Source organism: Quercus suber, unplaced genomic scaffold (genome assembly GCF_002906115.3).
Source record: "Quercus suber isolate HL8 unplaced genomic scaffold, Cork oak 2.0 scaffold_515, whole genome shotgun sequence".
NCBI classification, from domain to species: Eukaryota; Viridiplantae; Streptophyta; class Magnoliopsida; order Fagales; family Fagaceae; genus Quercus; species Quercus suber.
The window spans coordinates 95,776-110,675 of NW_027069964.1; the positions used below are offsets into that span (position 1 = coordinate 95,776).

The following is a 14,900-nucleotide window of genomic DNA, read 5'->3' on the forward strand; positions in this document are numbered from 1 at the left end:
ACCATTATTGAAAGTAAGGATGTGGACTCCATCCCTGTTGATGAGCTTATAGGATCTCTTCAGTCCTATGAGCTAGACCTACCCAAAGCTAGCAAATCCAAGTCAATAGCTCTCAAGTCAATTGATGATGTTGAGGTTGGTGGATTTGATGATGAGCTCTCTGCTATAGAGATTGCTTACCTTGCCAAGAACTTTAGAAACTTTCTTAGGAACAGTAACAGAAAGGTAAGAAATACAAACACTGCTGAACCTAGAAATTTTAGGAAGAATGATCCCATTAAGGTTAGCAACACTGAAAAACCTAGAGAAAAAGTAGGTCAATCTTTCAATAATTCTTTGGGTTCTCAATGTTTTGAGTGTCAAGGGTATGGTCATGTTAAATCTGAATGTCCTACATTCTTGAGGTCTAAGGGTAAAGCTATGGCTGTAACCCTTAGTGATAATGAGGTTTCTGATGATGAGTCTGGATGTGACGATGATGAAAACTTCATTGCTTTCACTGCTACTGCTATAGTCAATGAAAACGTGTTTGTTGAAGAGAACCCTTCTGATGGGGAACTCTCTAAGGATATAGATCTTCAAGAAGCCTATAATAAACTTTGCAAAATTGCTGCAAAGGATGCTATGAATGTTGAACTTGGCCTGAAGAAAATTGAATCTCTTGAGCTTGATAAGAAAAATTTGCTTGTTAAACTGTTTGATGCTAATGATCTTTTGAACAATGTGAAATCTGAGAATATGCTCTTTCTTGATAAAGTAAAAACTTTGGAACATGATTTATCTGTTGCTAAATCTGCTAGTTCTAAACTTGATCAAATGTTGAGTGTTCAAAAGTATCCTTCTGACAAATCTGGATTAGTTTTTGTTGAAAGCATTACTGTGTCTGCACCAAATTTCACAAACTTTGTTCCTTCATTTTCTTCTGAACCTTTCGTGAGTGAGGTTGTGAGTGAAACTGTCAAACCCCCTTTGAGTGAGGTTGTTAAACCCATAGAAGTTTCACCATCTACGAAGATCAGGGTTGATCTGAAAGAGTCTAAATCTAAGGAGTCTACCCTTTCTAAGGACAAGATGCATGGTAAACCTGCATGGATTTTTCATTTTTGTAGAAAGTCTGGACACATTCGTCTTCACTAACAAGCTTCAAGCTGCTAAGAGAGCAAACAAACCAAAAATGCCTGTGCCTCAAGCACAAGATCCTATGGCACTCATTGGTAAATTGGTAAAGGTTTTAAACATTTATTCCAATCCTGGAGTTGGAAATCACTCAAACGTGAATAGGAACTCCAATGCTCATGGTGCATCTAAAAGATTTTGGATGCAAAAGACTCGATCTAATTGAGTCTTTCTGACATGATCCTTTTGCTTCATTGCTCTACTCTTTTGTGACCATTGTTCTTTGGTTTTTGTGTTGTTTTGTTTCCAGAACTTGCATTGCATAACATTCATGCATTTCATTCTAGGATTTATTTTTGTTTTCTCTTTTATATATATATATATATATAAGGAGGAAAGGGGAGAAAAGCAAATTGTGTTTGGCATTATTTTTTTTTTGGTTTTTTGAAAACAAGGTTGGTCAATTTATTTATACAGAACATGTCCTTGTACCCTGTTTAGCTTTGATGAGCTTTTATTTTTTATTTTTTATTTTTTATTTTTATTTTTTGCACTTGACTAGTTGAAGTTTTGTAGTGCATGTTGTGTGAGAAAGATGTTTATGGTGTTTATCACTTTGTCTTAATCTTAAAGTCACATGTTATTTGATTGTTGGACTTGATCCTTTTGAGAAAGGCATAAATAACCATCTCACCACTGTTCACTAGCCAATCGTGAACACCTTAGTGCATATCTTAAGATTCTGTGCTCGAGAAAGTGTAGCACATGCACAAAAAGAACATAAAGTGAAGCCTCGGTTTAAATGCTTAATACTTAAAATTGGTGTGTACTATTAGGCTTGATACCAAATCACTTAATTAAAATTGGTGTATATATTATGATGCAAATTCAAGAAACTTACATGATTGCAAGCTTATGATCTAGGAGATGTGGGAGTTACATGATGTAACTCTTTAGGTGATAGTCTCTTTTAAATTCTATGTGATGAATTTTATAAACTTTGTAGTTGATTTCTATTCACATATCACCTCACATGTATCTCAAGTTTTTACTAGTTGCACACACTACACAAGCTACTCGTTGCTAAACACTGTACATGTTATTGTGTATGTTTTTGGTCTGACCAACCAAGTTTGAAAATACCTTGAGTATTATGCAAAACATTTTTTTCTTGAGAATTTAAAGGGAGAATGGCTGAAATTTTCTTTGAAAAATTGGGGTTAAAACTTGGGTTTTTGAAAAAACATTTCATCTCATACTCATGCATTTTGATTCATCAATTTTATGCTTTGAGGAGTTGTGCCCAAAATGTGGTTGTTGTTTTTCAAAACTGTGTTTTTTTTCAAAATTTTGTGAGCCTCTGCTTGTTTCGATCTATCCATTCTATTTTTCGATCGATCAAAAATTACTTAAAATTCTTTTAAAAATCTCGGATTGATTCGATCGATCGAATGTAATTTTCGATCAATCGAATATCGCGAATTTTTTTTTTTTTTTAAACACTGTTCTTGACTTTTTTAAATCATCTTTTCAAATAGTTTCAAAACTTTTTTCTCTCTCTCCAACTTGGCAAGCTCACTCAGCAATTCTTTGTCATTTTCCTCCGAATCTTTTGCAAAGAATTTGTCCTCTAAGGCTGGTAAGTCTATTTTACCCTTCCCTTTTCTTTTATTTTCAAGTTTCATGCATTTTTCCTTGAGATTTTCAAATCTATTCCTTTTGGGGTTTTTCTTGATTCAAGCCATATTATGTTAAATTGATTAATGGGTTTTTGTTGGGACATGATATAAACATGCTATTGATGGTTTAATTTGATCAATTTTGTGTTTTGTGAAAAATTGAAAATTCTAGGGCTTGTAATTGAACCGATTTGGGGCTTTTGTTCAATTGGGTAGAAATTGATGAAATTGGCCTGTCAAATTGATGTAATTGATCATTATATTGTGTATTCTAGTTTGTGTAATGATGAATTAGTCAAATTTTTTCAAAATCTTAACAAGTGGTTTTCAATTTTTTTTGAACCTTTGTGCTTAAGCCAATTTTGTGCAACTAAACTTCAATTGAACTTAGTTTAACTGCATTAGAACATGCATCATGTCATTAAAATTGTTCATGCATCATATAGATTTTTGTTCTATATTTTTTTTGTGCTAACTTGCAGTCTGCCCTTGGTTTGTGCTTTATTTTTGTTCTTTTGTTTTTTTTTGTTTTTTTGTATTTTTGTTCTTTCCTTAGCATCATGCCTAGGAAAACTAGAGCTCATAGGTCTGTTTCCCCACCTGCTCCTCCCCCATCTTCTTTTGACCGTGAGAAGTTTCATAGTGAGAAAAACAAAGAGATTTTTGAGACTTTGAACGTTAGGAGAAAGATCTGGTCTGAGCATGCTGTAGTTTTAGATGAGCTTGATCCTGCCATTAGGGCAAATTTTGAGCGTCGGGGCTAGATACCCTTGGTGGATATTTCTGATCCTCCTCCTCTAGCTACCCTGATTAGAGAGTTCTTTTCGAACATCTCTATCCGCATCTATAATTCCAACACTTTGGTAAAAAGTTGGATACGAGGCGTAGAGTACACCATTACTCCTACTGTAGTGGCTGATACTCTAGGGGTACCGTTAGTCCAGCACCCTGTCTACCCTTATGATGAGTCTCCTCTTTTGAGTGATGTCATGTCATACATCACTGGGTCTTCTATCTAGTGAGGTTCTGATCCTAGAATCACCACTCCTGAGCTATCTGAGTTGCACTATCTCTTTTTTAGGATAGCATGTCATTCTATTTGGCCCATTTCTCATCTTCACACCATTCCTCTCGAGCGGTGTGTCTTTTTGTATGCTCAAGTGACTGATGATCCTATTAGTTTTCCTCATTTGTTTCTTCGTTCCTTGAATGAAGTTTATAGGAGTTCATTTTCCTCTCATGCTCTTGTCCATCCTATTTTTATTCATAGGATTCTGTTATATCTTGGTCTAGATGATTTCCCTTCTTCTGAGCCCATTCATGTTATTACTCCCATAGGTGCGTCTTTTCTTAGATAGAGGGCTGCTCATTTTCGAGTTGGCTCTAAACACCCTAGGTCTAAGCCTTCTGGTACCGCACATCCTCCCTCTTCTTCTACAGGTCCTGCTAGTGAGGATGTTGATGATCCTGTTGGTGATGTTGCTGCTGATGTTCCTCCACCTCCTTCAGATGACTTTGATATTCGTCGTACCTTGGAGACTGTCATGACCATTCAGGCGGCTCATAGTCAGATTTTGGTGGACTTACTTGACGAGATTCGTGCTTTGCGAGCCGACTTGGCACATTTTCGTTCACCCTCACCACCTCCTTTTAATGATGGCTTGTGATTGTCCTTTAGCATTCCGTCACAAAAAAGGGGAGTAGAGTTTTGACACTTGTAGAGAAGTTTTTGTAGTTAGGGGGAGTTTTTTTTTTTTTTTTGTGGAGCTAGTGGAGATATTAGATTGTATCTAGGTACTTCACTTTGTATATCATTTATTGGGGCTATTCATGTTAGGGGGATATACATTTATTTTGATATATGATTCTTGTTTCTTGTATTCACTGTTTATTCATTTATATTTATGAGTTATTCATTGATATATGTCTTTATTATGTGTTGTGTGAATCTTACAAGAATGTTTTATTTTTGTTATATTTAATTTAAGGGGAGAGTTAGTTTATATATCTGTTGATTTACTGCTTTCTGTCACACATGCGTTTATACAGTTTGTTGAGTGTTTCAGGAATATATAGGTTGATTCAATTAAGCTGCTGTCTACATTTGCAACTGATGGATAGTAGTTAGGATTGAATTTTTGTGTTTATGAGCATTATTTTTTGTAAATGGATTTTATTTGTAAACTTTGACCTTTGTGTTTGTGTTTTTTCACGGATTGCCAAAGGAGGAGTTTGTTAGTTTCTAAAGACTTAGGATTTAATGTATTTAGAACTCTAATGTGTAATGTTGGTAAACCATGATCAAAACAATATGTTAGTCTTGTTTAGGCTTGCTCAAAGTTGTGTAATTCATGTAAAGTTGGAATTGAGTGGCTACAGATGTATTGGTGCATTTCGGCCTGGCTCAATCGATCGAAGGATAGACTCGATCGATCGAAAGTCAGCCAGAATATTTTTTCTGCAGAATTTTCAACTCAGCCCTACCTCATTAAACGTTTAGGGTTTTATGTTTTTGCCCTAGGTATATAAGGCAAAACCCTAGCCACGTTTTTGTGAGTTGCTCTATTTGTATTATTGCTCATATTTTTCTGTTTGTGTGAATCTCTTGTGAGATCTTTAAGGAGCTTTCCTTCACATAAATTTAGGGTTTTCAAGATAGAGATTATATCAACATCTTGATGATCAACTCAGTTGCTGCCATTGGAGCTTAAAGAAACACAAGTGGGAGTGCTTGTATCTTGTGGAGAATCCAAGAAAGAAGGAGTCCGTGGATTCGGAGCTTGCACGTGGTCATGTCAAAAAGTTCTACTGGTGGGTAGCATTAGAAAGTCGAGCGTGGGTGTTTGTAAGTCCTTTTGTATGAACTTCGATTCTTTCTAGTGGATTTGTTTTTTACCTTGAGAATAGCTAGGTTAAATCCTCCCCAAGTTTTTTACCGGTTTGGTTTTCTTGGGTCATCATATCATTGTGTTATTTACTTTTCCGCTGCTTTATATTTTTGATATAATTGTTTGATTGTGATAACCTAGATTTGCATAATTTGACTAAGTTAATCACTTGGCTAATAAACTAGGTTAATCCAATTGTTGTGTTTTAAGGGGTCTAAAAACCTAACAGATTATGTAATGAAATTGAGGATTTTATTAGAAAATTTTGGTGTGCCCAAAGAGGAGATAGACTTAAGATCCATTGGGTAAAATGGAGCACTATGTGTAAACCGAAAAGGGAGGGGGGCATGGGCCTCAAAGACTTGGCCTTGTTCAACGATGCTCTCCTAGTGAAACAGGCTTGGCTGCTCCTTCACAATGAAAACTCACTCTTCTATCGGGTTTGCAAAGCTAAGTTCTTCCCAAATTGCTCTATCTTGGAGGCCCCGGATTCAACCAAAGGGTCATATGCTTGGCGCAGCATATTGAAGGGTAGGGAGGTTTTGAAAAAAATGAGAAAGATGGAGAGTGGGTAATGGCAAGGACATCAGCATTTGGAGTGATGCTTGGCTGCCCTCTATTTCTACATCAAGGGTGAGTAATCCGATGGGGATTGACTTTCCAGAAGTGAGGGTTAATTCCTTGATCAATGATCAAACGCGAAACTGGAATGTGGACTTGCTGCAAGCTTTGTTCAAGCCTGAAGAGGTTCAGCTGATTCGGGGCATTTCACTTGGTGATGTTTCAGCTAGAGATAGAATGATATGGCCTCATACACAATCTGGAACCTACACAATTAAATCAGGATATAATCTACTTTCAAAGGAGAAGGAAAATTTGGACCCTCTTAATACTAATTCTGCCCCACCACAGAAACTATGGAAGATCATTTGGAGTCTCTCGGTACCACCAAAAGTCTGAAACTTTTTGTGGAGGGCTGCAAAAAATGCCATCCCTGTTAAAACCAACTTAGTCAAACGGCAGGTGCTTTAGGAAGAAATTTGTGATCACTGTAAGGCACAGTCAGAGGACGTGGTTCATGCCTTATGGCTATGCCCCTGTTTGAACGAAGTTTGGGAAGCTGATACGGGTTGGAACTTCAGGAACACAGGCCGTTGGGATGACTTCCAAAAACTCATACTACATGTTGAAGAGGCCGGGCTTGACTTGGATTTGTTCGCCATGATCGTTTGGCTTTTGTGGCATCGAAGAAACCAGATCAGAGTTGGTAATTCAGTAACTTCGCTCGGTCAGATAGTTGCCAGTGCTCGACAGCAATTGCAAGATTATAACCGGGTGCAACCAGCGAAGCCAGCGTCTGAGACGGCAAATCTCCATACAGCAGTGACCCGGTCTCCCCCACGAACTCCATTCCTGAAGATTAATTACGACGGGGCAGTGGTCCGTGACAGCATGGGAGGGGTGCTTGCCTCACTAGCAGAGAACATTCCTCTTCCTCAGACAGTGGCATACGTGGAGGGAGCAGCTGCAAGAAGAGCCATCATGCTTGCAAGGGATATCAATCTTAGCTTGATAATTTTAGAGGGAGATTCGGAGATCATCACCAGAGCAATTCAAGCGGAGGAGCAGTCCCTAGCTTCCTATGGTAATCTCATTGAGGAGATTAAATTGCACGCAGACTCTTTTCTCAATTTTAGAATTTCTCATGTTAAAAGAAATAGGAATTCTTTAGCTCATAGCTTTGCTAGACATGCTACACATGTTAGCGGTTTAGTAGTTTGGATGGAGAAGGTTCCATCCCACATTTTACCTGTACTCTTAGCCGAAGCTGGCTAACTTTACATGTTAATAATAGTCAATTCAGTTTCATTCTGAACCAAAAAAAAAAAAAAACTTAAATAGGTTATTTATAAATCCGATATTGATCAAATTCAATAAATCTATAGAAGATGGGGTCTTCTCCACAAAAAAAAAAAAAAAAAAAAAAAAATCTATAGAAGATGGGAATTTTAGAGAGAGAATTGAAGCTTGAATCACATGGCTAATTTTTCATCCTACCCCTAATAAAAATAACTTTAAAAGATAAATAATTTGAAAAAATGAACGTAAATATGGATAATACAATTAGAGGTAAAACTAATGGACTAATTAGGTACCACTTAACTCAAACTCGTTGAATAATGAAGTCGGATTCAAGTCTTGTTTACGTAAAAAAATAAATTAGTTAGTATCTTAACTTTATAATAAAGATCATCTATATAGTTCAAATCATGTCATATCTATTAAAAATATACTTATGCGGCGCCCGAACTGTTGGGCCCACTCAGTCCCAAGTCTCCGCTCCAAAACACACCATCATTGGGCCCAATCCTCATTCACCCTAAGGCCCAACCCTTGCTATCACAGCTCGGGGGTGCCGGGCTTCACTATTAAGTCATGATATGGCCAGATCCGGCGCGCCTTTTCAGGGCGCATTAATGAAACCCTGCAACGCTTCAGACGTCACTTCACTGAACCCGTAACGTGCGCCCTTTGGCGTTCCTTGATTCACGCCGTGCACCGAGCATAAATCAAGGGGGGGCTAATGTGCGGTGCCTGAACTGTTGGGTCCACTCAGTCCCAAGTCTCCGCTCCAAAACGCACCATCATTGGGCCCAATCCTCATTCGCCCCAAGGCCCAACCCTTGCTATCACAGCTCGGGGGTGCCGGGCTTCACTATTGAGTCATGATCGGCACATCTTTTACCGAGCATGTCCGGAGGTGTCATTAAACGGCGCATCAATTGTGTTCGGCTCAAAGAAGGCCCTTCAAGCGCCACCACCTAGCTCTAACCTGAAGTGGGCACCAAGTCCCAAAGCCACCCAGGCCCAAACCCCCACCTACCTTCCCCCTAATTGGACCTTCCGTAGCACTAAGCGCGCACTAACTCTGCCGAGCTGCCGACGAAGGTGGGAACCAAGTCCCAAAGCCACCCATACCTGACCTCCCACTTAGAGAAAATCCTACTGGACCCTCAGTTGCACAAACATGAGAGCATTGATTACCTACGTCTGAGCTGAGCACTATAAATAGGGAGGGAGGATAAAAAAAAAGGGGTTGGTCAGAGAGAGGGGGAAAAAGAGAACAGGGGTAATAGAGAAGCAAAACAGATAATTCGAGAGGAGTTGAAGGAAAAGATTGTATTGCCGAGAAGAAGAGAAGTGATCTCATTGAGCCCTTGGTTATAGAACTGCCCATAGTAGGAAATCCAGCCCAACAAACAAATAAGTTGTGAGCCCAAGTGGGGCTGAGCCCATTGGCCTCATTTGCGCCTCGCACAGTTACCATTCAAGATTATAGTGTGCATTTGAGAGCTGATTATCAATTGGATTATTTATTTTTTGGCCGTACTATCTGTGTGTCACGTAACTGTTTTTTGCCTTACAAATGCATGCGTTTAGCTTATTTTCAACGGTCCCCCGTGCAGAAGGCTTTGGCAAAAAGTCATTATGTCTCTACAAAAGGTAATATTTCCTATTTGCGGGTGTCACATTCAATATATTTTACTTATTTTTTTTAACTTTTTGTAAAGTATTTTCAATAAAAAATAAAAATAAAAACTTATTTTATTTAACTTTTAACTTTTAATTTTTACTTTTTACCTACCATATTTATAGTAAAGCAAAAAACAAAATAAGCTGACTCTTAATATTACATGTTATATCCTATACATAAACTCATGTATATAAGTTTGAATTAAAAAGAAAATTTAAAATCACATACTTATTTTTTGATGACTTGGATAGTTGAACTCATGATACATAAATTCATTCGCCAGAAGGTAATCTATGGGAACCCCTAGTAGACTTAGGATGTATGGGTCTATAGTTCATCTCAAACATCCAACCACTAGGTTACTCCTCATATTCTATATGATAAATGTTAGGTCCTAAAAGTTGTGATTTTGCCAAAGTGGCAATCTTCTCTATTCAATAATTTCAATAAGTTGCCACACATTATTTTTATTAAATTAGTTTGTCTTTTTTGATCTTATCAAATTTTTTTTTTGATTGAATTAATTGTTCTTATCAACTTTTAGTTACAGTTTTTGTGAGGAGTTATGTTAGCGTGAGAATTTCAGATCAGGAAAGACATATAGACCTTAGAGATGAGGTCAGGGCATTAGCATCTGGGGTTATATATGTATTCAGTCTTGGACTAAATGGCAAGATTTGGGTATATTTTCAATTTAAGGAACAATGCAAATGTAGTATTATATCCTTAGTTTGATTTATTATCTTCACTTAAAATTAAAAGATTTTTATGAGAAAATGAAGGAATAAAAAAGTATAGAGAGGTAGATTTTTTTTTTCTTGGGGTCCCTTGCTTTATATCCTAAGTTTCATTTGAATTTTTACTTTCATTGTTGAGATAAAAAAAGGAAATATATATATATATATATGTGTGTGTGTGTGTGTGTATGTGTGTGTGTGTGTTAAAATTTCACTTAACTTTCTGTTTGAATTTTTATATTGATAGGTTCTATTTGGACGTTGTATCGAGCTTTGCACGCAATTTCTCCTCTTATTCTTAACCTGATTAGAAAACCTCCACACTCAAAGAAGACAACAATTCAATTTTCAAGTAAGTCTCTTTACTTAACTCGGCTTCTAATTTTTTTTTTTGGCCTCATTTGCTATATATCTGTTACCCATATATGATTAGTTACTCCATTATTATTATTATTATTTTTTTTGTATTTCTTAAAAGGACAAGACTTAAGTACAGTACTTAAGTGTCATTCCTTAGGTTCCCTTGTTAAGATTCTGTCATGTGGATTTTCCCTTATAGAATGGAAGTGTATTTTTTAATTAAGTAGTCACATGACTAAATCTTAAGAAGGGAACCTAAAAAACAACACTTAAGGTATTGTACCTAAATTTTGTAATTATTAAAATATTAATTCTTATTATCATGTAATCACTATAACAATGTACTAATATTGCCTTAGTTTGTGTAATATTTCCTTAATCTTCATGTGGAATGTTTTGTCATATTAGAATCTGTTTTTGATGTTTTATACATTTTAATTTAATGCATTACCATTATATATTCTAGATAAAATATTAATTAATAAATTGTATAAAAAATTGAGTGTGGTATGGGTGGAGTGGGTACAGTGAAGTTGACAAACCACTCCTTTGCCCTTTCCTCTTAATGACTTTTAGTGAGCGTTTGGATTTGTGTTTTCTCCTCACATTCAGCGTTTGCGTTTTATTAACACTAGGACCCACGCTATAGTAAAATAAAATAAACCCTAAGAAGTGCCAGTTGAAACGTATAAATAAACAATAACCTACACTGTTCATGCATGCAGATTATACTATGTAAGAGATATTGTGCACTGTTCACGGAACTCGCAATCATTTTATTCAGAAAAAAATATTAAAAATGAGTCCTATAGAACTATATAAACATTTAAAAATTATTTTGCTATAGTGTTTTTAGTTTTCAGCAAAATATGCTGTATCTATACGTTACTTTTCTTCTTTTTTATTTTAAATACCTCATGGATGGATTACTTCTGCCCATAATGTCTACCGCTTCTTTGTGCGTGAGTTTTCTTTTTTATTCATCCAATAAAAGAATTATTTGCCAGGTTACAAGAACTAATTGATGGAGGTAAATGTTTAAGATTGTTCTTTTAAATGTTGCTTATATAATGGATGTACTCTATGGGCATGAAGAGTTTTGAATTGTTTTTTTTGGCTGCAGAAGACACTATGGATTCATAAAATGTTTAAGATTGTTCTTTTCATTTTTCTCGTGGATTTCAAAGATCTTAGGAGCCTGACGTGTTTACACAAGAAATTAATGCGTTGTTATCTTTTTTGTAAATCGGTAAATCCGTAAATGTCATTGATCAGAAACAAGGTACAAGTACAACAAAACAGCAACCGAAAGACTGAAACTTATTGAAAAAGAAGCCCGAATCTGCTAACCAATTGTTAGATTCTCTAAAAAAGAAAAACCCAACATATAGACTAGGAACCTCTGAGATTCAAGGCTAGCTCTGAGTCCCTGACTAAATTTCCCTGCATTTCACTATGGAATGGAGGTGAGGATTTCAGATAAGGTGCAATACCCGTATTGCACCAATGCAGTTGTAATGGTAACTTTCAATATCAACTATTAAATAAAATATATTAAAAAAAAGGTTAAAAAGTTAAAATTAAAAAGTAAAAAATGTAAAAAAAATTTGTGAGAGAAAGGGTGAATTGCATTAAGGGCAATAACCTAGATATTGCACTTTGTCTTATTCCTGGAGGGCAACTGGAAACGCAGGGCGAGAACTCTGGCTCTCCGAACGAACCTGGAGGGTCTGCCTCTTCGAACGAACCTGGAGGGTCTGCCTCTTCGAACTGACAACCTGGAGGGTCTGCCTCTTCGGACGCTGTCTGTGGCCCTGGTGGAAATTTGAACTGACCGCAGCAATTTCTCCTAACATTAGGAGTACAATTCTTCGGGTTCCCGTCTCTGTCTGTACAGAACACTATCTCGTGCAATTGTATACCCTTTTTGTTGCATCGAAGGCTTGGGAAGAATGTTCCGCTGGCAGTAGTAACAGGTTCGAAATCTTTAACTTGATAGAGCTGACCCATTTCAAGGGGTAGCCCTATCAGGGGAAAAAAAATTTCAAGTTAGCGATTTTCAATTGTAAATAGGGAATTACAAAAACTTAGGAAAAAAGTGTTATCTTAAGTATATAGAACCTGAGCTTAAATTCATTGTCATCAGACTCGTCACGTCACCAATGCGTTGCGCAATATCAAGAGCTGTTTGAAAGTAGTCCACTGGATTGCCAAATTCTGCAACGCAACTGCCGTGCTTATTATATTCACTTCCCCAAAAACCTTCTGGGTGTGTTCGGTTTTGTAGGTCTGGCCAGTATGATACCATCTTTTGCCTGAGATCACAGCTTATCTGAAAAAAAAATTGGACAACATTAATAAACAACAAACTCTAGAAATTGTGAAAGTTTGTCTCTAGGCTATTTAACACTACAGGACATAAAAATAAGAAAAGAAAGGGTCAACAGGTAAATCATACTTTGACGCCGCTAGTCAATAAAGTGTATCAACCACTCCAGAGGAGTAGGCCCAGCAAGGAAATGAAAACCAATGAACACATTCATCAAGAAATGGAAACTCGTTTTTTGCGGACAAATTATGAGGAATGATTCAATTATTTTTGTTTCATTTATTTGCTCTTGCTTTCTCGTGAACCATACATAAGGGGATTATTTTGCTTCCTACAGTTTGATCCTGCGTGGTTGTGTTCTCTCTCAGACCTGATATGGTTTAATGTAAAATACCCAAATAAGCCCATAGACACAGGATCAAACAATTTCTCACTTACCCAAACGAACCACATACACAAAAAAAGAAAAGAAAAAAAGAAACAGTCCTGACTTGGTGGCTGCTGGGTGTAAATCACTTTGTAACACAATCAGAGGGGAAAGGGGAAAAAGAAAAGAAAGAGAAAAGAGACTGAAAAGTGTGAGATCTTGATGCCTCATATCTGACCAAAAAAAAAAAACAATGGTTTTTCAGAATGGTGGACAGGAGTTTGGTGGGCTAAAGTGTAAGCAATTTTCACAAATACTCTTTCAAGATTTGATCATCGTTTTTTCATGCTTTTAGTAGCCAACTCAGCAAGGAAAGTGAACATACCTGTATGCGGGTACTTGATTTTTGGCAATTAACACTTTCTGAATTATCATTAAGCCATAAGCCATGCACTGTGAAATTGTCAGGGATTGGATAATCACATTTCTTCCCTGTGTTACAGAAAGAGGGTGGCCACCGAAGGACCAACAGAAGTTCATCATATGACATTGTTCCGCTGCTGCCGCTGCCCAGACCAGCCATGCTTTCCGTTGAAAACACCAAAACCAAAACCAACAGTAAAAGATTAAAAATAGTCATTTTTTGTACCACTCTTAAACTATGCCTCCAAGAAAAGTGTGACAGTACACAATGCTGATTTGTTAGGAGCTAATGTTGTTGTTTATAAAGACCAAAATTTGCCCATTGTGCCCTTAACTTATCTACAAATTGTATTTTGAGCCCTTTCTTCATATGGTAATACAAGGTAATGGTAGCATTACGTTATATTTTACCTTAGGGACTAAAGAATTTTAGACCGCCTGCTTCTTCAACTGGCTACCAACTCCCGTCTTCTTTTTCAACTCAGAACGTGTCAATGCCGTCCGATTTAAGAGTCACCTGTAACACAAATCAATTAGACAGTCTATACGCTGTTCATAATTTGATGCAATTTTTTAAAATAATAATTAGAAGGTCCTAAATTTCTATAATTACTCAAATAACACAGAAGCTCCTATTTCTATGTTTTTACATGAAAATGAATCATTTGTAGATAAGTTTTTAATTTTCATAAATCCAAATATATACATACCAGATAGTATCACACATTCACACCCTTAAAAATCAACTACCATTTCTCTTTCTCAAAAAAAAAAAAAAAAAAAAAAAAAAACCTTCCATTTTATTAAAATTAGATTTACTAATATTACAAAAATAGATATATTTTACTTATCAAAAAATTTATATTTTACTAAATAACATATCCATATATTTCTTTAGATTCATAAAAAAAAAAATCTAATTATATAATATAAAAGTAGGATCCTACGATTAAAGAATGTGTCAAGAGCCTTGCAATTTATTTAGTTTACTTCCCTTGGTGTTTTAAAACATCCATTGTTAAAATTTCTGTGTCTTACATTGTACTTTCCCAAATGCCTTATCACAATGCATACTTCAAACAGCAAGTTCCTTTCATTTTTTATTTTAATATAGAAGAAAGGAAGAAGAAAAAAGTTTTATGTATACAAACGTGTACATATTATAGATATATAAATAGGACCAAAATATGGGTTGAAAGATAATTACATGATACGTAAAGATCAAGCACAACATGAATAATTATATACAAATTGCTTCTAGAACAAAGTCCTATGATTTCAATAAAAAAAATAAATCCAATGATTTGCTTATAATGAAAATTTGAAAGACTAAACTTGCTCTTATTTATTATTATAATTTTATTTTTGTCTTTGTCACTAACTGGTTTTTGGCACATTTTAAAATAGAGTCTGTCTTTTTTGGTAGAAAAAGGATATTCTTCGGTAGAAACGCTTTTGCTTAATTT

The 14,900-nt window shown here is 36.0% G+C and overlaps 1 protein-coding gene across 1 annotated transcript; it reads right to left on the minus strand.

The window, feature by feature from the left end:
• Nucleotides 1-11,616: 11,616 nt before the first annotated feature.
• LOC111996508 (ribonuclease 1) lies at nucleotides 11,617-13,725 on the minus strand. Its single transcript, XM_024028498.2, has 3 exons — nucleotides 13,397-13,725; nucleotides 12,437-12,647; nucleotides 11,617-12,339 (listed from the first exon to the last, which is right to left on the minus strand). Exons 1-3 carry the CDS (start codon nucleotides 13,649-13,651, stop codon nucleotides 11,882-11,884), a joined length of 924 nt encoding a protein of 307 aa, XP_023884266.1. The 5' UTR covers nucleotides 13,652-13,725; the 3' UTR covers nucleotides 11,617-11,881.
• Nucleotides 13,726-14,900: the final 1,175 nt, after the last annotated feature.

Bases quoted from the DNA above. Each gene is read 5' to 3' on its own strand.
- LOC111996508 (XM_024028498.2), bottom strand. From the start codon at position 13,651: ATGACTATTTTTAATCTTTTACTGTTGGTTTTGGTTTTGGTGTTTTCA. The intron at 12,648-13,396 runs GTATGTTCACTT...TTTTTTTTTCAG, and splicing joins AATCAAGTACCCGCATACAG to ATAAGCTGTGATCTCAGGCA. The intron at 12,340-12,436 runs GTTCTATATACT...TTCCCCTGATAG, and splicing joins GACAATGAATTTAAGCTCAG to GGCTACCCCTTGAAATGGGT.